Consider the following 26,193-nt stretch of genomic DNA (forward strand, 5'->3'; position numbering starts at 1 on the left):
TAGGACATGCATCCTATAAATCATTCAAATATCTTAAGAATTGGCATCTTGATAACCAACAAAGTCATCACTGATGTTGTTTTCTGCAGCAAGACTGTATTTATACTATAATTAAAAAAATATAAATAATCTTTGTGTATTATATGTGCTTTTAACCAAGCTGAAAATGCTTTATATTTCACTCTCTTTGTTTTAATTTTATTCTTTTTCTGCCTAGCAACATCAGGCAAAGGGACTTCTGAAAATTAGTCATTTGCATTTACTTGAATGTCGATTAATGTACAATGTAAATATATAAATGACTGAATCAATCAAGTCTTTTGTATCCATATTCACCTACATAAACTGTATTGAAGATTGAAGTTACTTTAAATATAATCCTGTATGTCATGTTGAGTTGTTAAAGCAATGTGTTCATCATGTTAAAAAAGCATAGCTGACACTGTGCTTGCTTGTGATTTTCATAGCATTATTCAGTTATTTATCTACCCATTTGGCTGGATTAGACTTAGAGAGCATTTTTTTTTTCACTTTTTTTTCCAAGTGCAATCAATGTGTAATATGGTAACACCTTATTTTTAGGTGTCCTTGTTACACGTTATGTTATTACTATTATACAAGCAATAAATTAGGCATAATTACATGCAAGTAACCTTAAACATAACCTTAACCATATAGTACATGTAGTTAATGATAATTATTCAGTACTGAAATGAATAATCACACTGTAACGATATAACATTCAAGCTATTCAATAAAACTCTACTTTACCTGTTATAAGTTAAGCTATTATCATGCTAACTGAAGGCTAATAAAACCATTAAAGGTAAATGTTTAATTTGATCATTTACAATAAACATTTTGATTGATAGTTTTTTGTTTGTTTAACCAGGCACAAAATAGAGTAACCATAACATTTCATCTCAGGTAATGAAGTATTTGTTTACCCTCGGCCATAAACCTCAACTGTTTACTCACTGCATACCATGATGACATCATTGCTTGTTGCATTGTTGCCTGCGCTATTGTTCAGAGTTTGCTAGGTTTGACTCAATCACAGAAAAGGTGAGAGGAGTCACACTCAGCAGCTTTCTCATGCCTTTCTCTTTTTCTCTCTCTCTCTCTCGGCTCGCAGACGCCATCAATAACAGGATGTTAATGCTAGACGGAATGCCTGCAGTCCGAGTCAAAGCAGAACCTCTGGAATCTGAGAGAGGGGTAAGAGAACAGTTGTTTTTCATACAATTTTTGTCCTAACCTCCCATCTACTCCTGTATCACCGTCTACTTCTTTCACCCCTCACACACCCACCCCCTCGCTGTGATACACCTAATTACTCCCAGGCGTTTGTGTGTGCGTGCGCGCAAAGCAGCCCTGATGTGGAGAGCCACAGCTGGAACAGGAATGCTCTCAAGGCTTACAGTCAGGGCCACTGCAGCCAGGGCAGCCATTTTGGCAGGGCTCAAGCACAGATGCAGACACACAGCTGTAGGGAGTCTTTCTCTCTTTTTTGTCATTATTTCCTCATATGCTGCTTACTTAAGTGCACATGTACTTTACATGATCATCTAGGCTCACCTCCAGGCACTTTTAGAGTATCTATCAGGGGTTTTTAAACTGGGGTCCAGGGACACCCAAGGGGCCCGCAAGAGAGTGCTACACTTTCAGAAACAGCCCTAAAATAGACACTACATAAAATTTATTAATCTTAAACATCTTTAAAAAAAAAAAATCTTTCTGAAACAGAAAAAAAGGTACAAAAAGTACAAAAATTGTCTGGGGCGGTTTCATAGGTACTTTCAAAAAATACTAATATGTACACTTTAGGGACTGAAGCACCTTTAAAGGAAAATGTACTAAAATGCACCTTTAAGGGATAAATATGGTACAAAGGTGTGCCTTTTGGAAAGGTACCACCCCAGTCACAGCTTTTGTATAAAAAATTCTGAGAGTGTAGGACGTCTGTGATGCACTTCAGGAAAAAATGCTTTTAAAGATATTCTGTGTAATGTACTGTACATTTGAGGACTGTTAACTTGTTTCTTTTCATCAAACAATCCTAAAAAAAACCAAAGTCATATTTTTCCGCCAAAGTGTTAAGCAGCAACACATTCATTTTACAAATTCTTTACATATTTTACACAACAAGAATAAAATAATCACGATTAATCTAATAGATTCCAATATTCATCTGTTTCAGTTATAATATTTAGCTGCATTCTTATTTTGGAAAAAGGGCCCCTCACAAGGGGATATTCCATGGGCTTTGGCATCAAAAAGTAAAAAAACCCTGAACAATACAGCTAACCTATTAGCGTTATCATTAAGACTTTGACTCAGGAATGCATGGCGTGGATAAAGTTAATTCTGTGTCATGTTAGTGCAATACCATATTATTTGCTCAATTAATGAAAAGCAGATATGGATAGATGCACTATTTTCTTGGAGAGGGAACTTGTGAATAGTTGCGTCTGAGAGCCGACGACATACCCTTGTTGTGTTCTACTTCACAAGCCAGCAACACCTTGCTTCCTTCCTGCGAAAGGCTGGTAGACATTTATCCATATGCGTCAAAATCCTGCCAAGCACCAGGAAGTGTGCAACCTACACAATGACTCTTTGAAGTGCATTTCATCGCTCAAACATGGTCGTCGTTCTGGTGGCCACTTGCCAAGACCTTGCTGAGAATGGTTCGCCCCAGTTAATTCCCTCACCAGCTAGACCGATATCTCACGCAGGTTCCACGAATAAAGTGAAAGTCATCAGCAAAGAGCCAAGGTGGAAAGTATGGAGGAGAGAGCGGGTGAGGTTTTAAAACATTTCTACAGAAACTGACGTTCAAACAAGAACAGGAATCGGTATGCAAAACAGCTTTTTATCACCTCAAAGCCTTTGATTATTTTTTTTCCATATGAAAGGAGGTCATGTGTGCTACGGTTCTCCATAGTTCACAGTTTCAGTTTGCTGTTGTTTACAGTTTCATCTGGTTTTCTCGAAACGGCTTACATCCTATTGGATCAGCCAGTGATACCATCTGAATAATCATGAGTGCAGTTCTTGATTATTTGCCGTTTTTATCTTCAAGTGCTTCGAACCTGCCTTTGAGCAAAATAAAAACACAGTGGAACTAAATTCAGAGCTTTATAGGGCCAAAGTGACTAGAGTGTAAAGAAGGGAGATGAGATCTATTTGAGAAAGTGGTTTGTCTCAGAGGGCTGCAAAGACCTGAGGCTACAGCGGCCGCAGGCACAGATCCGCACAATGTCCAATATACACTCGCAAACAAAAAACACATGCAGTATAAAGCCTCTTAAACATACCCTAAAGGGTACATCACAAAATTCAATAGAACTAGAGCGAGAGTTCACGACCGACAAACAAACAAAAAATGGTCTGTTGTAGCAGGAAATGTGGAGGTTGCATTACTGCTCCAAGGAACTGACCAGAAACGTTTTGTCCCTTTTGCTGGGAACAACAAAGGATTTCTTAGGTATCACAGAGGCAGGTTTTTCAATTAGATAGCAATGCTGATTGGTCATTAGTGCCACCTCCCTTCTCTTTCATACAACCCTCATTAGTACGTTGCTGATTGCATGCTATGCTAATAGAAATTTACTTGCTGGGTTTGATTACCACCCTGTCTGTGCAGCTGTGCAGTATTTTCCAAGACTAAAATACTAAAATTTACAAAAAATCAAACCAGGTTCGGCATTTCTTTACAGAAAAATTGTGATGTACAAATTACATGCATTTCCCATAAAATATGGAGTATTTTAAGATTTAGCATTTGATTTGCGATCAGGTTTATGGATGTTAAATGACATGATGTGTATCATCTGAATTAGCAGATATATAACATTTACTCAAAACTTTAATTTAAATGTTTAAAAAAAATCTAGAAATATGGCTGAAGGTCGTAACACTGCTTCCCCCTTTTGCTTCTACTGGACCATAAAGATTGAACAAAAGGGATATGTCTGTCATGCCTTTTTTATTTTTTAATTGCTACCTCATGTTTTGTATTTATTTAATAATGTATCGCTTCAGTATTTTTATTGATTAATACATTTTTCCAAATCTTAAAACAGTAGTTTTTAAATGCAAAGAGTAAATCTTTCAGCTGACCCACAAGAGAAAACTGACTTGTAGATCTACCATCCCATGATAGCCCCACTAGTCAATGGAGTAGAGCTGTGAAAAATTTTCATTGTGCTTTTCTTTTAACCCAAAACTCCTGAAACTCCTGTCTAAATCACCATTGAGCCATGGTTGTCAGCACGGTCACACTTTGCAGAAAGGAGTCTCTTTTTTTCTAAAAGTACTGCTCTTTTCCCTGCCCAATCAAATTAGTATTGTAACCCTGACCCTGAGGTCATATGTCTTGACCTCTGAGCCCTGAATGACCCTTCTTACGGGTCACGTCAGCATATTTATTTGCCTGACATTTGTTTGTTTTTGGATTCAAATGCAGTTTTATTGTACCGCATATCCTACTGCTGATTCATGGTCAGCAGCGCCCAGAGTGACTCCACGTGTCCAGAGTAAAAATAGTATGAGCTCAGCGGGGGAAACTCTAATTTGCTACAGGCCCACTCAGTCTGCATAAAGAAAAGTATTGAGCCGTGATTCTACAGCAGACCGTTTATCATATCTGCCGTCACAATTCAAGAACTTTTCCCCTCGGTTTAATGAGCTGCTCTGTCATGATTAGCTGCCTGCTCAGGAGCGATCATTTCACTGCATACTCTTGCTGCAGAGAGGAATGCTCTATCTGATAGCACTTTATTTATGTTGGGTTTTTTTTGGGGGCAGACGCCCCTGTGGGGTAAACCGGTCCTTTCTCCATGATGATGTTCTTTTAGAGGAGCAAGCAACATTTCATACGTGATCCAGACTACGAGTGTGAGACATGATGTTTGATTTTTTTTTTTTTATTCACAAGATTCACAAATCAGTCTGCAAACCCAGTTTGAGTCCGACTCTTTCAGTCAGTGAATCATTTACTTGTTTGAACTGTGTTTTTAAATGATTCACAAAACAGTCTGGTAATCCAGGTTGACTCTGGCTCACTGAATCGTGAATAATTTTTCAATCCGATTTGAAATAAACAGAACTGTTGCTTGTAACAAAGGATACAGCAAAACTAATAAATTACTTCGTGTTCTCTTTCTATCTTTGTTCAACTGTATGTTAGTAATTTTAAATATTTAAATAGACTTTATACATACACACACACACACACATATATATATATATATATATATATATATATATATATATATATATATATATAATTTATTTTCAGAAATTCCGAAATTGAACTACCAAAAAACAAAAATAACACCACATTCATTTATTTCTTTGTTCTTTACAGTCCCCCAAAGTGCACGGCTATCCTGATATGGAGACTGTGCCGCTCCTGCTCAGCAAAGTGAAGGCAGAACCTCCAGAAGACCTGCTCTCATCCGAGCAGTTCCAAACCCAGACAGAGCCTGTAGACCTGTCCATCAACAAGACAAGGACATCATCGCCTTCCTCCAACACCTCAGCCTTCTCTCCATCTTCATCATCGTCATCCTCACCTTCTGTCATCACCTCAGTCTCCTCGGGAATGCCCTCCGTTTTGACACCCGGGTCTTTGGTGGGCTCTCCTCATGGAGTTAGAGGCCAGCAATTTTTGCACATCATCCACCCCGTCCCTCCTTCCAGCCCCAGTAAACTTCCCAGTCAGGTGCACCGTATCCCTGTGGTGGTGCAGTCGCTGCCCCTCATGTACACCACAGCCGTTCACTCCCCGGCAACCCTCAACTCCACAATCATGTTACCTCTCCTGGACGAGGCCAAGTACCAGGGCAAAGGTGAGGACCTCTTTCTGGATTGTTTAATAATTGTCACTGATTCATTTAGAATTTTACTGTAGTTATGGGTTGATTCCCTGATACACTACATTTTTTTTTACTCAGTATTTTTGTTTTCCAGTACAAAAGTCAAAAAATTTGTAACACAAGATACATTTACCTAAGAAGCAAAATGCATTAAGTCAAAGATCAAAACTGACATTGTGAAAAAAAATGCTTTAAACTAGAAAAAATACCTGCTAAAGGAGTGAGAAATAAACTTAATTCAAAGGGAAAACAAGATTCTTTTTCTTACCCCATTGGAAGTTATTTTTTACTTGTTTTATGCAAAAACACTTTTAAAGTAAATGGCTCTTTTTTTTTAAGAATGTTTAGATATTTGTACTGAAAAAAAAAAAAAAAACAAGACCCAGTAAGGAAATTATATTTTTGCTGAATAAAAAAGTTTGGAGGTTTGCAAGTGGGAATAACTTAACAGTTTGAGAATTACTTACTTGATCTCCAGGGTGCCCCTGGGTGAAACACTTAACATCAGCCTGGCCCAAGGGGAATGTTGAAATCTTATGAAATTGTGATCACAGGGGAAAATAAATCAACTGGAAGGGGGGGAAAATTAAAGCTGATTAAAAGCATCTGTTTCCTTCACATTTGTTTTAGGAAAAGACAGCTTCAGACAGTCCATTCTTCACAGAAAAGCACCATACTCATAATGATATGCAGATATGGGGCTGATTGTCCTCCGATGCCTGTGTACTTCCTGCTGTTAGGGAGTATGTGCTGTGCGTCAGGCATACTGTCTGCGTTTGAAGTGGTGGAAATATAAAGTAAAAGCTTCATTTCAAGTCAAGTAAGCAAAGTGGGAAATTAACTCCTGCCACCAGCGTTTGTGCAGTGCTGGCTGGGTCATTTTGATTTATGTACCTGTCAACCTGTAAGACATGTCAGATTGCCATTTGAAAGGATTTTTTTTTAAAGTATGATTGTTGAACGTTTAATTTAGATTTTGAAGTCATTTGGAAATCTGCCAAGGTTTATGACATTGCTATATTTATATATTCAGATATTTGTACCACTTCACTGCTCTTTTCAAACACACCCAAGCATGTGAGGTCACACTTGTATTGTTTCATCTCACATTGCAGTATATAGCGTAAATTGATACTAATAGTATTACACAAGTGGACCAAAATGAGATGAAAGGAACAACAAAGAAAGAAAAGAAAAAGAAAAAAGAAAGAAAGAAAAAAGGAAAAGTTATATTTAACTTTGTTCTTTATTTATTTATTGGACATGAAAGGTCTAAATTCCTTTCAAGAGCACTAAGATGTGAAGACAGATTATATAAAGTTAGTACATTAGAATACAGAAGTGTCAGTGAACAGCTTAAGATTTGTGGAGAAAACAAAGGGAAGAAATGTTAAATACCATCGTTTCATACTGTAATTTCAAATCACTTGTTCACTTGCACTGTAAATTCAATTCACTGAAAATAACAAGATTTAATGTCTTTTTATTCCAAAAATGTTTTAAAATGTAATTTCCACCACACAACTCTATTAATCACAAAATATCTTATATAGGTGTGGTCGAAATATTCATGGCTTTCAGAAAAAAATTACAAAAATGGCAGAATTCTTCTGGAATGGGTGTACATCTACTGGTTGATATTGTTATTTGACAAATTAAATTAACTTGTGAGAGTGTGAAAAGTTTATTTTCCAAAGGGCTAAAAGTGCCCATAGTTAAAGAGACACCCATAACATTGAGTTAAACACTGCCAGTCCAAAAAATGGACTAAGCAAATAGTTAAGATCCTCCCATTGGATAATTACTGCATGCATGATTATGTTATGTGCCCAAAGAAGGAGGTCAGCTGACTACCTGAATATACTGAATGATCAGGTTATTCCATCAATTAATTTTTTCTTCCCCGGTGGCACGGGCATATTCCGAGATGACAATGCCAGGATTCGTCAGGCTCAAATTGTGAAAGAGTGGTTCAGTGAGCATGCAACATCATTTTCACACTTGGATTGGCCACCACAACAGTCCACCACACCACCACAGTCCAGAGTCAGACCTTTTCCCCAATGAGAATCTTTGGGTTGTACTGGAGAAGACTTTGCACAGCGGTCTGACTCTCCCATCCTCAATACAAGATCCTGGTGAAAAATTAATGCAACTCTGGACGGGAATAAATGTTGTGACATTGCAGAAGCTTATCGAAATGATGCCACGGCGAATGCATAATCAAAGCTAAAGGCAGTCCAACTAAATATTAGAGTTTGTGACTTTTTTTTTTTGGGACGGGCTGTGTATATACAGTACAGACCAAAAGTTTGGACACCCCTTCTCATTCAAAGAGTTTTCTTTATTTTCATGACTATGAAAATTGTAGAGTCACCCTGAAGGCATCAAGGGCTATTTGACCAAGAAGGAGAGTGATGGGGTGCTGCGCCAGATGACCTGGCCTCCACAGTCACCGGACCTGAACCCAATCGAGATGGTTTAGGGGGGAGCTGGACCGCAGACAGAAGACCATTTCAGGTGACTACCTCTTGAAGCTCATCAAGAGAATGCCAAGAGTGTGCAAAGCAGTAATCAAAGCAAAAGGTGGCTACTTTGAAGAACCTAGAATATGACATATTTTCAGTTGTTTCACACTTTTTGTTATGTATATAATTCCATATATAATTCCACATGTGTTAATTCATAGTTTTGATGCCTTCAGTGTGAATCTACAATTTTCATAGTCATGAAAATAAAGAAAACTCTTTGAATGAGAAGGTGTGTCCAAACTTTTGGTCTGTACTGTATTTATACTGAGAAAAAAATAAATAAAATTGCTTTTGGTTGATAAAACAGCCCGGTGGGCAAGAAATTTAATTTCCCACCCTAAAGCCCACAATTGTGGATTATCTTAAGATAATGTTGCTTTTTTAACAAACAGAATAGTGTTTACTGAGATGAAAGTGCTTTTTTGCAAACATAGGATCTGTGTAGTTGTCTCGAGTCCAAGGTCATGCAGACAGGTCCCGGCCCCTCGCCACATGCCCTAATCAGAAGCACACATTTTGCACGGTGCCTTCCCAAACTCTGGAGACCTCACCGATGACACTCTGGGACTGCTGTTTGGGGTTGGTTTCCTGTAGGGTGAGTTTTAATACTCTGGCACTAAGCCAAGATGCTCTGGGTGTTGCTGTCAAATGGTGTTTGGCCCGAGTGGAGGGCACAAGGGAGCTGTTTGTTGCTCAACCTCTTGTTTATCTGGGAAGGGTGTCTGTCCCAAATAGTTGGGCAGGGCTGGGCATCCTGCTAGAAGAAGGGTTTAAATACTGGGTGTCTCACTCAGCTTCAGGGGAGGAAAGAGAGGAAAAACAAGCTTTGCATAATGGGGTGGGGCGGATATTGAAGATGGGTGGCACTGCGAGCAGTCAGGCACATAGCAACATGGACTCCACCCAGAGTTCTCTGGAGCAGCACAGAGGAAATGGGGTCAGACCTGGGCGGGGTCAGTGATGATAGGCTTACATGATAGTGACTGACGGTAACATTACCGCTATTTTGAGACACAAGTATGAACCTTATGTTCTGAAGTGCACCGATCGCCAATGTTTACACATAAATGTTCATGAATAAATGTTTACGTCACAGCTGGAAACACAATGGACGGCACACACTTACGCTTGCTTGCGCATACTCGTGTACAGGTTGCCAGGGGGAGGTGGGGAGGGGGTGTGCCCTTCTCCACAGCTCTGTCTCCGGCTGAGTTACCATGGAAACAGGCTATGGCTGGAAACAACAGGAGAAAGAAATCATGGGGTTTGCTTCACCACCTCTTATGAACTCCGCTTTTGTCATTGCCTTTATATGGACATTTTTAAGGAATATCCAGGCGAGTTATGTACTGTAGGTAGACTGAATGGATTATGGTGGACAGCGTGTACAGAGGCAGAGACTGACCATATTATTCGCCGTTCCAGTTTAGTGTTCAAATATAATAGAGTATATTCAATTAGTCAAACATATTTTATTTCAAGTATATAGCACATTAAAAGTGCTGCACTGTTCAGTAAAACAAGTTATTCAAATAAATATATAAAAAAAAAAAAAAAATCTAAATTATACAATTTAAATAATAGTATGCAAATTATAAGTTCTAAAAAGCATTTATTGCACTAAAAATAATCAGGGTAATCAACAATATACAAGTATTAGGCCTTTTTAAAATCTGTTTTAACATTGATGTAGTACCACATTGACGCAGGAAATGTAGAATATAGTGTTGTGAATGGTTTTGCATTACTACATATACAGAGGTTGCAAAGCATATGCTATAACTGATTTGTGTCTAGCCTGAGTAGACCAAATGGAGGAGGAGAGAGAAGAGCTCCAGGCTCTTGTAATGGGTCCAGTTAATCTTTCATTGGCATCTTCCATCAGTTTTGCTGAGCATTTGTGGCTCTTTAAACTGGATACTTAATCTACCTTTGGAAAGGCATAAAATAAGTTTTGTGCTGAATTTGGTAAAGAATAACAGTAAAAAGCAGTAGGTATAAAGTTAGATCAGTTCATGTGATGTTTATTGTAATGTAATGTTCTTGAGTGATGGGTTGCACGTCAAAAATGGAATGTTGGTATTTTCTCATATTGCTGGGTCTATGTATGTATGTACACTACCATTCAAAAGTTTGGGGTTGGTAAGATTTTGAAAAAAAAAAAAAAAAAATATATATATATATATATATATATATATATATTTAAGTATTTTATTCTTACAATTGCTGTTTTTTTTAAAGCACCGTAACAACCGTAATTGTGCAAAATATTATTACAATTTAAAATAACTTTTTTTCTATTTTAAGATATTTTAACATTTAATTTATTCCTTTGCTGGTTTCACTCCAGTTTTCAATATCACATGATTCTTCAGTGATCACAGTGTATATATATATATATATATATATGTGTGTATTTGTATTTTTTTTATTTTTTTTTTTACATTTATTATACAGTAACTATAGTGTGTAGTCTGGTTTGCTGATGTCCATTGTGTGTAGTAGAAGCTCACAAAAACTGATGCCCTGATGGTAGAAAATTTGTGGAATCATGATTTATTTTTTTGTGTAATATTTTCCAATAATCAGTCACACTAAAAAAAAAAACCCCTGACAATCGACAGACCTCATTGTAAATTTGATTTAAAATGTTTTACTTATGAGACCATATAGTTGACATCTTGGGTGTTCCTGTCATTCATTTATAAATTCATAAATTGGCAGCATAACTGTGTCAAACTTCCTGGAAACAAAGGGTGAGCGGCAGCATAGCTCTGTTGTCTTTAGACGCTCTCTGGGTATCTGATCGCCTGTGCTGGTGACATGCCCACAGGACACACTGCCCAAGGCCAAATGGGAGACAGGATGGACCTCTCTGATCCAGGATCAGGTCTGACATACTGCTGAGAGAGCAGCGAATTAGAAGCGTAGCTCTGCATGCTGGGCTAACCCATATAATATGAACAAAGCTTGCAGTCAGGGAGAATGCTGCTCTCGTTCTGTGGGGAGTGAGATCCAGTAATCAGAGACGGATGTCTGTGATTGCCAGTCTAAAACACTGACATATACAGGTGTGTCTGCATTAAAAACCTGTATTTGATGACAAACTCACAAACAAGAACACACCTTAGATGTATCGTATGATATTAAACAAAGACAACTGTTGTATTAGTATTATTTTGTAACCAGGTGCAATATAATAAAGCAACAAAGTTTTTACATTTACATTTATGCATTTGACAGATGCTTCTATTTTTATCAGCTCATATATATATATATATATATATGAGGGGCCGTGCAAGACTTAATTCATTCTGGCACTCTTACACGCTTACATTCTCCTTTCACATACATATATTCTTGCTTTCACACACTTACATTCTCCTTTCAGATACATATATTTTTTCTTTCACACACTTTCATTCTTCTTACACATGCATACATTTCTACTCTTACACACACTTACATTCTCCTTTCAGATACATATATTTTTTCTTTCACACACTTTCATTCTTCTTACACATGCATACATTTCTACTCTTACACACACTTACATTCTCCTTTCAGATACATATATTTTTTCTTTCATACACTTTCATTCTTCTTACACATGCATACATTTCTACTCTTACACACACTTACATTCTCCTTTCTTTTGCTTTCACGCACACATACATTCTCCTTACAAATACATATATTTTTGCTTCCAAACTCATACATTCTCCTTATACATATATTTCTACTCTCACACACATACATTCTCCTTTCACATACATATACACACATACATATATAGATGTATGTAAGAGAAGAATGTATGTATGTGCGAGAGAGAGTATAGTGGAAACGGAATGCTTTTAGTTGAAACGGAAGGAGTATAGTGGAAACGGAAGGCGTTTGAAACGGAAGGCAGGTTCGGCGCGATCAGGCTCACCGTGACAGGTCTTGATCAGCATGGCTGAGGTAGATGAGGAAGCCGCAGATGTATTTCAGCAAGCTATCTGGGTTTTTAAAAATAAATAAATATTATTATTGTGAAAAGGTTACATGGCCTCGTCCTTTGAGCGTGTTGTGATTGAGGACGGGAGCTCAGCCTCAGTCGTGTTGCCAGATAGATGTATTATAAGCGTCCAAGGTTTTTTTTTTTTTTTTTCATTTAATTTAATTTAGGAAGTGAATAAAGTGGGAGGTTGCAAGTTAGGGAAAGCGAAATCTTTATATTATTTAAATAACTCAAGACTCATTGCGGTTTATTTATTTTTAGATTTTCATTTACTTATTTAATTTTTTTTTTTTCAATTGCAGCTCTGCGTGCAGCAATAACTCAGTGCTAGATTCGTGATCTATAAGCGCCACCTGCTGTCAGAGATTGAATTAGCATTTTCATCAGAATCAGAAAGAGCTTTATTGCTTACACACAGAAGAAATTTCGTCAGGAGCTTCCAGTACAGAAATTACAAACATAGTGCAGACACACATATAATTAAGGAAATAACACTAATAATAATAAATAGTATTAAAATATTCATTAAGCCAATCTGATGTTTTTGTTTTGTGCACTTGCTTCATGTTGCATATATTTTTTTTTGTTTGTTTGCTCAAGGTTAGTATGGCCAGTAACAGAGCAAAATAAACATTTAATAAATGTAAAAAAAAAGAAGAACTAAATAAATTGGCAACGAGAATGGGAATCGGCTCATTTGATTGTAAAATAAATAAAATCCTGATCAGTGCATCCTTAACTGGAATAGTTAGGCCTACCTGAAAGACCCGAAAAAGCATGGTTTATTTATTTGTGCAAAATGGTTATTATTTATTACAATACAATGTTTACAGTCAACAATGAAAACAATAAGTCTTATTGATTGATTGATTGATTGTGGCAAGTCCTGTGAAAATTTAGCCAGGGCAAGTAAAAAATAAATAAACCACAGGCCGAACTGGACCAGTTGAAAATGTCTTTAGCGTTAAGCCCTGTTAATATGATCAAAATCAGTGTCTAAGTACTTGTACACAGATCTTTAGAACACGTTGGTTACATAATGATATGTTAAAAATAAAAACTTAAAATATGTACTTGAAAAGTAAACAGGATGACTTTGAATAGCATAACTGTAAAATTGTGAGGAAGAGCTAAGCAGGTCTTGCACATGTATTTCCTGCTCTGAGAGTGACGTCCTGCTTAAACAGGAAGTAATGGATACCAAAAAAAAAAAAAGTTTGGACACACCTTCTCATTCAAAGAGTTTTCTTTATTTTCATGACTATGAAAATTGTAGATTCACACTGAAGGCATCAAAACTATGAATTAACACATGTGGAATTATATATGGAATTATATACATAACAAAAAAGTGTGAAACAACTGAAAATATGTCATATTCTAGGTTCTTCAAAGTAGCCACCTTTTGCTTTGATTACTGCTTTGCACACTCTTGGCATTCTCTTGATGAGCTTCAAGAGGTAGTCACCTGAAATGGTCTTCCAACAGTCTTGAAGGAGTTCCCCGAGAGATGCTTAGCACTTGTTGACCCTTTTGCCTTCTGTCTGCGGTCCAGCTCACCCCTAAACCATCTCGATTGGGTTCAGGTCCGGTGACTGTGGAGGCCAGGTCATCTGGCGCAGCACCCCATCACTCTCCTTCTTGGTCAAATAGCCCTTGATGCCTTCAGTGTGACTGTTTTGTCAGTGTGATATATATATATATATATGTAAAAGGAGAATGCATGTGTGTGAAAGCAAAAAAAAAATATGTATGTGTAAGGAGAATGTATGTGTGTAAAGCAAGAATATATGTATGTGAAAGGAGAATGTAAGTGTGTGAGAGAGAGTAGAAATGTATGTATGTGAAAGGAGAATTTAAGTGTGTGAAAGCAAAAATATATGTATGTGAAAGGGGAATGTATGTGTGTGAGAGTAGAAATGTATGTACGTGAATGGAGAGTGTATGTGTGTGAGAGTAGAAATGTATGTACGTGAATGGAGAGTGTATGTGTGTGAGAGTGCCAGAATGAATTATGGCTTATATGGCTCCCCATATATATATATATATATATATATATATATATATATATATATATATATATATATATATATATATACACACACACACTGACTGGCCACTTTATTTGGTACACCTAGCTAGTTCCGGACTAGACCCCCTTTTTCCTTCAGAACTGCCTTATTTTTTTTTGCCATATATTCAACAAGGTGTTGGAAACATTCCTCAGAGATTTGTCGGCTGCAAATCCATGATGTGAATCTCCCGTTCCACCACATCCCAAAGCTGCTCTATTGGACTGAAATCTGGTGACTGTGGAGACCATCTGAGTAAAGTGAACTCATAGCCATGTTTAAGAAACCAATCTGAGATTATTTGAGCTTTGTGACATGGTGCATTATCCTGCTGGAAGTAGCCATCAGAAGATGGGTACACTGTAGTCATAAAGGGATGGACATGGTCAGCAACAATACTCAGGTAGACTGTGGCATTTAACCAATGCTCAATTGGTACTAAGGGGCCCAAATTGTGCCAAGAGAATATCCCCCACACCATTACACCACCACCAGCCTGAACCGTTGAGACAAGGCAGGATGGATCCATGCTTTCATGTTCTTTATGCCAAATTCTGACCCTACCATCTGAATGTCGCTGCAGAAATCGAGACTCATCAGACCTGGCAACATTTTCCCAATCTTTTATTGTCCAATTTTGGTGAGCCTGTGTGAACTGTAGCCTCCGTTTCCTGTTCTTAGTTGACAGGAGCAGCACCCGGTGTGGTCTTCTGCTGCTGTAGCCCATTTGCTTGATTCGACGTGTTGTGCGTTCAGAGATAGCATTCTGCATACCTTGGTTGAAACATGTGGTTAATTGAGTTACTGTTGCCTTTCTATCATCTCTAACCAGTCTGCCCATTATCATCTGACCTCTGACATCAACGAGGCATTTTTGTCCACACAACTGCCGCTCACTGGATATTTTCTCTTTTTTTGGACAATTCTCTGTAAACCCCTGAGATGGTTGTGCATGAAAATCCCAGTAGATCAGCAGTTTTTTAAATATTCAGACCAGCCGTCTGGCACCAACAACCATTCCACGTTCAAAGTTACTTAAATCCCCTTTCTTCCCCATTCTGATGCTCGGTTTGAACTTCAGCAAGTCGTCTTCACCACATCTAGATGCCTAATATATATATTATATATATTACTTCATGTTGTTCCCAACTTGGGCTGTATATATATATATATACAGCCCATCACAGACAGACATACACAATATGTTTTGAATAAAATATTTTATATATTTATATTTATATCACGATTAATCGTTTGACAGCACTAATATATATATAAATGGCTGAGATTTTGTAACTTCACACCAGTGTTGTTATCAGGGTGTTAACTAAAACTATCAATAATTATTTTTTTATTGAAAGAAAGCTGAAATATGTTGAAATATATATGTAAGATGAAAGCTTAAACTTAAAAAAAAACAGAAAAAAAAACATTGTTACATTTTTTTTAAATGTATTTGTTAAGGAAACATTTCTCATTTTCATTTAATCTGAAGTACTAAAATTAATTAAAACAACTAGAAAAAGTTAATAAAAATGATAAAACAAACAAAATCTAATAAAACTTCAAAAAACATAAACAAAGTATATACTGTATTAATTATTGTAGCTGGAAATACTTTTTGTATTGTGCCTGGTTAATGCCAGTATGTTTTAATTTTATAATATTAATATTGTATTTGTTGAGTTTTATATTTTTTCCCTTTTGGCCCTGTGGACATTTATTAAATAAACTGTAATATCATTTCCACCTTAAACTTAAAATGGTGTACTGTCTTTAACAGCATTCTGTGGTGGAAATTACAAGATTTATTGAGCATTTATTGTTTTATTGGGCATGATACATTTTTGGACATTTAAAAAGTAGCAGATATAAATAATGAAGGAATGATAATGGTGACCAAAAGTTAATGTGACCTTAATATAATAAACAGGAAAAAAATAGAAATCTGTTCATTTTAATAAAAAACAACCCTTGGGACATTAAAGTGCCAAAAGTTGAAGAAACACTGTGAAATGCTGTGCTAATTTCTGCTCCGTGTCATGTGGCATATTGTGAGCTGCTGAACGGGTCTGAGAATAGTCTCGGGCTGTACACATATTACAGTCTTGTAACTAACCTCCTCCTCTGTTGTCCCCCCCACGGCAGCACAAACAGACCCCAATGGCCTGTCGCCAAGACAAATCAAAAGTGACAGTGATGATGACGACCTGCCAAATGTGACCTTGGACAGTGTTAATGAAACAGGATCGGCGGCGCTGTCTATAGCACGAGCAGTCCAGGAGTGAGTATTCTCTAAAGACACACTCTCACCAACACACCAGCATTCACTGGAAAACTTATGCACACTGACTGTCTTCAGCTAAAAAACTGTGTGTTGATGCAGTGCTAATAATGTAGATTCATATTGTGTGTTTGAAGATTCTGCTTTTTAGTAAGATTTTAAAGCACTAGATCTCAACCTTTTCGAGTTTAAACCTCCCTTTGTTCAAGACAGTATTCGAAGGCTATCCTATTTATACTGATGTGTTTCTTGTTGTAAAGCCCCCCCCCCTCAAAATATGATGCCAGTTTAATCTTGTGTATTTATATTTTTTGTGTTTTTAGCATTTTAATTAAGATTATGTAAATATGACTAAGTATAAATAATGTTGGGGCCCTAGTGGAGCTGGCCTTCTGGTTAAGAAATTATAATTATGTTAATGGTAATTATGTCATCATTTACTCAGCTTCATGTTGTTCCAAACTTGGGGTGCATTTCCCAAAAGCAAAGTTAGGCAATTATGGTTGCAAGTTCTGTCCTTACCAGCATACTGTATATTTAGTCTTTCATGAATCCATAGTTCCAAGTTCACAAATGCAAACAGCATCCCAAAGTTGTGTGGTTGGAACTATAGCTCTTGACCTGTGCTTAGAAATAATAGTTTCTTGTTAGAAAGACATATAGACTTAAATAGATCATGCACCTAAACAAAATAAGCAAACTGACAAGTAGTGCCATCTATATCTTTCATTCCATATTCTAATTTTCTAATTTCATTTTAATTTAATTTGACTTGTAGTTTAAGTGAATTATTGGGGAACCTAAAAGGGACCTCAAAGTAATTTTTATAAGCCTTTACGATTATTTATTTTCAGACTATATGAACATGATAATCATGTGAAACTGTGGGGAAACAACAAAATCGTTCCCAAAATTTCACAGTGTTTTCTGAGCTTAAGGAAACCCGCAAATACAGCAAATTAACGGAGAACAAAAATAGCAAAGTAGTCCTCAAAGTAGTTACCTTTGTCATTTACAGCAATAATTTGACATTTATTTTTATCTTGAAATTATTATTTAACAGAAGTTACCACTCCACTGCATGTTCGACGTCATTATAACACTTCTGACTAGGGGTGTGCACAAAGCCGAATACCTAATGTCAAAAACGGTTAACGGATAAAGAATAATTCTGCCCAAAAATAACTCCGAACAGTCTGGTGTTTGCTAGATAACAGATGAGCCAGGGGATCAGTGCGATATTTTAAACAAACCTCTAAAGTTACGCAATAATGAGTGTGTGAAGTGAATGAATGTCTAAACTTTATGAAGGAAAAGATCACAAATCAAACACTGCTCGCTGTTCCCTCTCTGTGCATCTCTTAGAAACCAATCCAGCTCTCTGTCAGGAATAGGCTTATAATCAGCTCAGATACATTTTCTACTAGGCCTACATGTTTGCTTCTTTATCTTTTGCTTTTTTTCCCGGAACATGCACATTTGTTTAGTGAAGTTACAAAAAGACAGCTTAAAGAGTTTGCGTAATGAAAAAGTTCGCCTTGAATTAATTAAGTACTGTTCAGATCACTAAACATTTGTCATGAAATCTCATTATCTACTTGTATGATACATTTATTTTGAGAAATTGTTAATTTTATATTAAAGAACACTGAATTGGGCAAATAATCGAAACACAACTATTTTTCCATCCTCTGTTCTCTTTTTTTTCCATAGCTACTTTTCCAGATCTGCAAATTCCTTGTGTAAAATACTTTTTTAAACTGCACAGGAACTGGTGAGCCAATGGAAATCGTGTTGTTTTACATAAACCTCTAATATTACATCACAGTAACACGTGTGTGAAGTAAATAAGTGTAAACTCTTTGAATAAAATGCGTGCAAATAAATTAGCAGTGTTGCACTTGCCATTTTTCATGCATTTCCTGGAAATTAGTTGAATCAATTTCCATATTTTTAAACTGCATACGAACCCTTATTGTTTTAATTAGAAGATATTTAAATATTTATTTATCAGATCATAAAAGGTCCCCAAGCTGGGACCCGAACTTGTATTCCAGCACAACGACACTGCATCTCGAAGCACTGCCTATACAAGGGTATTGGCTCAGACTGTGAGAAGATATTTAAATTAATGTTATAATCATAAAAAAATATTCTAGATAAATACGGCATATTTTTTCAGTGATAGCTACGAAAAAAGAAAGGCTGTAAAACCATAGACATAACGGGTTTTTCGAGTGTAACCGTACGAAGTTCCGGTTTGATCAGAATACAGATAAGAATCATTTTGTGATTGTTACATTTACAAATACTGGCTTCACTGCACACCCCTACTTCTAACCATCATGGTTCAAATGACGAATGTGCGACAAACTTCCTATGTTTTGGGAAAACAGTTGCGACTAGTAAGTTCCTTTCTCCAACAATGCATCATACTATGGTAGTTAAGCAATGAATTGCATTGTTGTTTGTAAACTCACCCCTGTATGACTTACTTTCTTCTTTGGTATACAAAAGAAGATATTTTGAAACAGGTATCCATTTTTTCTCCATAAAGTGAAAGTCAATTGGTGTCCAATCAGGGTTGAGTTTCATTTAATGGAGAAACACACTCTTCAAAGTAACTTCTTTTGTGTTCTACAGGTTAAACAAAGTCATACAGTTTTTAAAAGGCAAGATGTGAATAAATGATCACAGAATTATCATATAATTCCATTAAAAATGGAGGGGAAGTCGTGGCCTAATGGTTAGAGAGTCGGACTCCCAATCGAAAGGTTGTGAGTTCGAGTCTTGGGCCGGCAGGAATTGTGGGTGGGGGGAGTGCATGTACAGTTCTCTCTCCACCTTCAATACCACGACTTAGGTGCCCTTGAGCAAGGCATTGAACCCCCAACTGCTCCCTGGGCGCCGCAGCATAAATGGCTGCCCACTGCTCCGGGTGTGTGCTCACAGTGTGTGTGTGTGTGTGTTCACTGCTCTGTGTGTGTGCATTTCGGATGGGTTAAATGCAGAGCACAAATTCTGAGTATGGGTCACCATACTTGGCTGAATGTCACTTCACTCACTCATATTTGGGCAAACTATCCTTTTAATTGATTGAAGATTTGAAAATGACCACCTATTACAAGACTTCTGCAAACTGCAATGCATTTCTTTGTTGGCCATTATTTGTAATACAGGATCTTTGACACAACTCCATGAGTCTTCACTCAGATGAGGTAGTCATCCCATTAAAGACAGTGACATGATCAAAACCAGAAGACTCTCGAGCCTGCAGGCAGTAAAAAACAGCGTAGGACTTCTCCCAAAGAGTTTTCTATGAGCCAGCCCCCCTACCAGCACCCTGCACGTCTGCCTGTTATTTAGGAAAATGGTTTGGAAAGTATTCCAGGATTCCTCCGTATGTCAAAGCTTCGCACTGACACCGTGTAAATGTTTCCCTTTGCTCCGAGTGTGCTGTAAATGACAGTACTAGGACTTTGCCCCCCAGTGCAGCAGAATGCCAAAACACAGTTTAACCAGGTTTACAGGAATGGTGTTATTGGAAGAGCTGCTGCTTTTGGCTGTTTACAGAGAGAGAGAGAGAAAAGGAGAAAGAGGGCATGTGTGCAGCTGTGTTCATTCTAGCATGTGAAATAAGATAACATTGTGGGCAGCGTCGCCACAAGAATAACACTGATAGCACGGCGGACTCAATGGATGAGAACAAATAAGCATTTATCACATCAAAGAAGTGTTTGATGAAGAATATTGTCATTTAATTGGGTCATTGGATTTTGCACAATAATCCAACCAGAAAATTATAAAGGCTAGGCAATAAAATGCAGTCTACAGTGAGACCGGAGCATCTAACAGTAGGAATGATGCCTTGTCTTGTGGGGCGAATTTGTGGCTGCAGATTTGGCTGGCACCGCGAGGCCCAGCGGGACTAAAATAACCCCCTCGGCTCATGGACCTGTCAGAGGCCAGTCACAGCCGACCCAAAATGACTCAGTCTCCACTATAAGACCGTCCTCACCACCAGACAAGCCAATTTAGGAGAGAGTGAACTGTCAGCTCTGCACTTAATTTAAATATCCATGCAGCTAAAGAAGCCCTGTATCACACAGCACGACACTCTGAACAAAAGGCCAGATGCTGTTATGTGCTGATATCTGGCTTTAAGTTGCTGATTTCAGTTACAGATGAATGGACCAAAAGTCATTGCCCAACTTTTGCATCTCTGAGAGCATTTTCAGTGACAAATGCATCCACATTGGTTGAATTTTGTACAATCGCTGTGTGTTTCCAAATACGGTAAGGGGTGTAACATATCTGTCACACGCTTGAGGTATTCGGCCAATCACAACACACTGGACAGTTGGCCAATCAGCAAATGATGAGCTTTGTAAAAAATGTACATGTTTCAGAAAGGCGGGGCAGAGAGGAACAACAATAATGTACGATATGTGAAAAAGAATGTGTTTTATTAACCTTAAACTGTATAAACACTAATATTATTTTGTGTAGTTGGTATAATACAATTTTTTAGCATTGTCATCTAGCATTGATTTAAAATAATATCTCTGTAGAACAACAAAACCCTTAATAGCACTGTTCTTGAATAACTCTTTCCTACAATAGGGGTCCAATCCCCATAAATAAAAATACATTTTATATATTGTTGTGTTCCTGTAGCTCATTTGGTAGAGCATTGCGCTACCAAGCGCAAGGTTGGGGGTTTGATTCCCCAGGAACACATGATAGGTAAAAATTGATAGTATTCAATATTAGTTTGTATTTAATATTAGTTAATATCATTTATATTTTATATAACACATTCTTATTATAAATAATTTACAACCCGAATTCCGGAAAAGTTGGGACGTTTTTTAAATTTTAATAAAATGAAAACTAAAGGAATTTCAAATCACATGAGCCAATATTTTATTCACAATAGAACATAGATAACGTAGCAAATGTTTAAACTGAGAAATTTTACACTTTTATCCACTTAATTAGCTCATTTAAAATTTAATGCCTGCTACAGGTCTCAAAAAAGTTGGCACGGGGGCGACAAATGGCTAAAAAAGCAAGCAGTTTTGAAAAGATTCAGCTGGGAGAACATCTAGTGATTAATTAAGTTAATTGATATCAGGTCTGTAACATGATTAGCTATAAAAGCTTTGTCTTAGAGAAGCAGAGTCTCTCAGAAGTAAAGATGGGCAGAGGCTCTCCAATCTGTGAAAGACTGCGTAAAAAAATTGTGGAAAACTTTAAAAACAATGTTCCTCAACGTCAAATTGCAAAGGCTTTGCAAATCTCATCATCTACAGTGCATAACATCATCAAAAGATTCAGAGAAACTGGAGAAATCTCTGTGCGTAAGGGACAAGGCCGGAGACCTTTATTGGATGCCCGTGGTCTTCGGGCTCTCAGACGACACTGCATCACTCATCGGCATGATTGTGTCAATGACATTACTAAATGGGCCCAGGAATACTTTCAGAAACCACTGTCGGTAAACACAATCCGCCGTGCCATCAGCAGATGCCAACTAAAGCTCTATCATGCAAAAAGGAAGCCATATGTGAACATGGTCCAGAAGCGCCGTCGTGTCCTGTGGGCCAAGGCTCATTTAAAATGGACTATTTCAAAGTGGAATAGTGTTTTATGGTCAGACGAGTCCAAATTTGACATTCTTGTTGGAAATCACGGACGCCGTGTCCTCCGGGCTAAAGAGGAGGGAGACCTTCCAGCATGTTATCAGCGTTCAGTTCAAAAGCCAGCATCTCTGATGGTATGGGGGTGCATAAGTGCATACGGTATGGACAGCTTCCATGTTTTGAAAGGCTCTGTGAATGCTGAAAGGTATATAAAGGTTTTAGAGCAACATATGCTTCCCTCCAAACAACGTCTATTTCAGGGAAGGCCTTGTTTATTTCAGCAGGACAATGCAAAACCACATACTGCAGCTATAACAACAGCATGGCTTCGTCGTAGAAGATTCCGGGTGCTAACCTGGCCTGCCTGCAGTCCAGATCTTTCACCTATAGAGAACATTTGGCGTATCATTAAACGAAAAATACGTCAAAGACGACCACGAACTCTTCAGCAGCTGGAAATCTATATAAGGCAAGAATGGGACCAAATTCCAACAGCAAAACTCCAGCAACTCATAGCCTCAATGCCCAGACGTCTTCAAACTGTTTTGAAAAGAAAAGGAGATGCTACACCATGGTAAACATGCCCCGTCCCAACTATTTTGAGACCTGTAGCAGAAATCAAAATTGAAATGAGCTCATTTTGTGCATAAAATTGTAAACTTTCTCAGTTTAAACATTTGCTATGTTATCTATGTTCTATTGTGAATAAAATATTGGCTCATGTGATTTGAAAGTCTTTTAGTTTTCATTTTATTAAAATTTAAAAAACGTCCCAACTTTTCCGGAATTCGGGTTGTACTATGTAGTACTTATTTAAATAATAGTAATATTTTTTTCTCTCTATACTGTATATCATTTTATATTTCTAATATATAATTTTGTATTATATTATTTTATATTATACAGCACCTAGAGTAGACCTTCAGTGATCTAACCTAATCTCTCCCTGCCTTCTTGGTTCTTCTCTGTCATTTCTCTCTGCAGTCTGGATGAGATGAAGGTCTAGTTGTGACAAATGTTTAGGTGAGCATATCAGAGAACACTCTGAGCATTGAGCAATAAGCTTACTTCAGCGGCCATTCTGAAGGGATCGCAGATACAAAAAGACCAAGAGCTCAGTTCAGTCTGATATTAAAATGCTCCAGAACCATTTCAACATACAGAAGAATTCATACATCCCACCCCCTCCACACAAAGACAAAAGCACAAAGCCAGGAGACAGGGTTATGCAGGGTTCACACAAGAACTGTTTTAAAGGTCTAGGCATCATCTGAGCAGCAGAGCTCCGCACTGTTCTACAGTAGGTGTCAGGTGACGGCACTAGCATAAGTTACTTTTTGACGAAGAGTAAAAACAGACATGGTTGGATCAGTGGCGGGACCCACCAAAATGCTTTGGTTTATATAAAATCTTAAGTAAAAGAGAGCAGAAAAGTGCCAGAGGGATATGAATTTGGAGTATCATAGTGTTCTCTTTGTAGAAGAAAGGTTGAGCTAGGCAAATAAGAGGGGCTCATCATAGTACCAGACTAGTGTTGTTGCACCATAACTGAATCTGGTGCCTGTGGACAATAGTGTTGTGAAGGAGATGTGTGAGACCGATGTAGATCTACTGATAATGGATTTAGCTGGTATTGATATCAAACATGGGCCAATTTCTGATTAATTATTAGGTTAATAGTTTCTAAAACCAATGTATTCAGTTTTAATTCCCAATCCCAATAAAAGCCAGTAAAATAAATCGATCAATTGGTAAATAAATTAATACACATATACTTAAGTGATCAAAAGATTGGGGTCTTTTGGAAATAAATATTTCCTTTATTAAGCAAGCTAAATAACAGTGTAGAGTATTTTCAACTTTCTATTCATCAAAGAACCTGGTAAAAAATGTATCACAGTTTCTTCAAAAATATAAAACAACACAATTCTTTTTTTTTTTTTTAAGTTGAAAATAATAAAAAAATGGTTGGGCACCAAATCACTATAATAACAATAATTTCCAAAGGTTTATGTGACACTGAAGACTGAAGTAATGGCTGTTCAAAATTCATCATTGTATCACAGGAATGAGTTACGTTTCAAAATATATTCAAATAAAAAGTATATTAGTTTTAATGTTTTTACTGTATTTTTTATTAAAAAAAAGAAAAAAAAAAGACTTTCAAAAACATATATATTAGTTTCTCTCATCTGTTTGAGAGCTTTAATGATCTGGTATAAATGTTTTTTTTCTAAATAGTATTTACTATTAAATAAATAATATTTTTTTTAAAGCTAATTACTACAGCTATATAGATAGATAGATAGATAGATAGAATCTTTTATTGACTGAATCAAATGATAAACTGGTTGATGTGTACTGGATATTGCACATGATAATTTGAGACGAATTCCCCATTTCATTAAGGAGAATAACCATCTATATCTGTCAGGTGAATCTGTATTTTTAAGTCATTTTCCACAAGTCAGACTACTGTATCACTATTTATGTCAGTGGCGTCCCCTCTGAAATATATCAGACTGTAAACATCCTGTGAGAGTTCGCTGCTGAAAGTCTTTCCACTGTAAATCCTGTCACTCCCTTCATGCTCCCTCACTCCCTCCGAACTCTCCTTCCAACATCAGCCCCCTCCATTTTTATCTGCCACCAACTTGCTTTCTCACAGAAACACTCTCTGTGACTCTCTCTCTCTCTCTTGTAATTTCTCTGAGAGAGAGAGAGGGAGAGAGAGAGAGAGAGAAACCTGTTTGGCTCATTGCCTCTTTCTCGGCTTCTCTTTGTCTCCTCTTCTCAATTTCACTTCTCCTCTCCTGGGTCTCTTTCGCTCTCGGCGTGTGTTTGCTTGAAGCAACGAGAGAGAGAGAGAGAGATTTCAGCCTCATTTCTGACACATTGGCTCATTTCCGCTAGGCCTTCGCTTGGCGGCACACCAACACCAACAGGTGACCCAGGAGCAGGGGAGAAACAGGAAGTGGGCTGCGTGTGGTGGAGCCAGTTCACTGGAGGGGTTGTCTGGCTCCGCCCCCTCGGCCTTTATTGCCAGGCCCAGCCCATGCCAATCAGCAGAGCAGGGGACATAGAGCTCTTATTACCTTAGAAGGGAAGGCGAGCGTGGACATTGTAATGTAATTAGGCTCTCCTCTGTGTCTACCTATGGGAGAAAGGCAATAAAATGACTTGTATGCCGTCTTGCTTTCAAACATAGCATGTCCTCACACTTACATCGCTCTATGCTCTTCTCCAACAGTTCAGTGAGCTCATTGGTTGATATGTACAAATCTTCTCAATGAGAGCCAGCTTTACAGTCTGAAAGCAGGCCCACCATCTGGAATGGCAATAATTCATTTTCTCACAGCAATCATAACAGAGAGCATGTTAGTACTGTACAGTTTTATTCATTTGATCACACAATATTGTGTAATATTAATTGGAATGAGCATGTTAAGACATTCCCTTGGATTTCGCTAACAGCAAACGTACAAGCAACAAATGTCACATCTTTGTAAGAATGATGGCTTGTTTTGTAAGAAAAAAAATTTCATGTTTTTGGCCTTGGAGTGTTTGCAGTGTACCATCAACATGCATCAGGTCTACAGCGCCATCTAGTGATACATAATGAGTAGAACATTATGGACAACACGGGCAAGCAGTCAAAAAACTTTTTTTTTTCTGTTAAGTCAGTTTTGACTTTCCTCTCATAGGCTCATATATAAATATATACACAAACACACACAGTTTGTGACCAGTAAGAGTACCAATTTTTATTTTAT

General features: G+C 37.4%; 1 protein-coding gene across 3 annotated transcripts in view; it reads left to right on the plus strand.

Annotated features, from left to right (window-relative positions):
* LOC132095293 (Krueppel-like factor 12) overlaps positions 1 to 26,193 on the plus strand; it is a 47,079-nt gene that overhangs the window by 18,526 nt on the left and 2,360 nt on the right. For all 3 annotated transcript variants that reach the window (XM_059500139.1, XM_059500140.1, XM_059500138.1), the window contains exons 2-4: positions 1,136 to 1,218; positions 5,375 to 5,858; positions 16,640 to 16,775. In XM_059500139.1, the coding sequence (XP_059356122.1) occupies positions 1,153 to 1,218; positions 5,375 to 5,858; positions 16,640 to 16,775 (686 nt within the window). In that variant the 5' untranslated portion in view covers positions 1,136 to 1,152. The remainder of the gene's footprint in view (positions 1 to 1,135; positions 1,219 to 5,374; positions 5,859 to 16,639; positions 16,776 to 26,193) is intronic.

The sequence above is a fragment of the Carassius carassius genome, chromosome 19 (genome assembly GCF_963082965.1).
Source record: "Carassius carassius chromosome 19, fCarCar2.1, whole genome shotgun sequence".
NCBI lineage: Eukaryota > Metazoa > Chordata > Actinopteri > Cypriniformes > Cyprinidae > Carassius > Carassius carassius.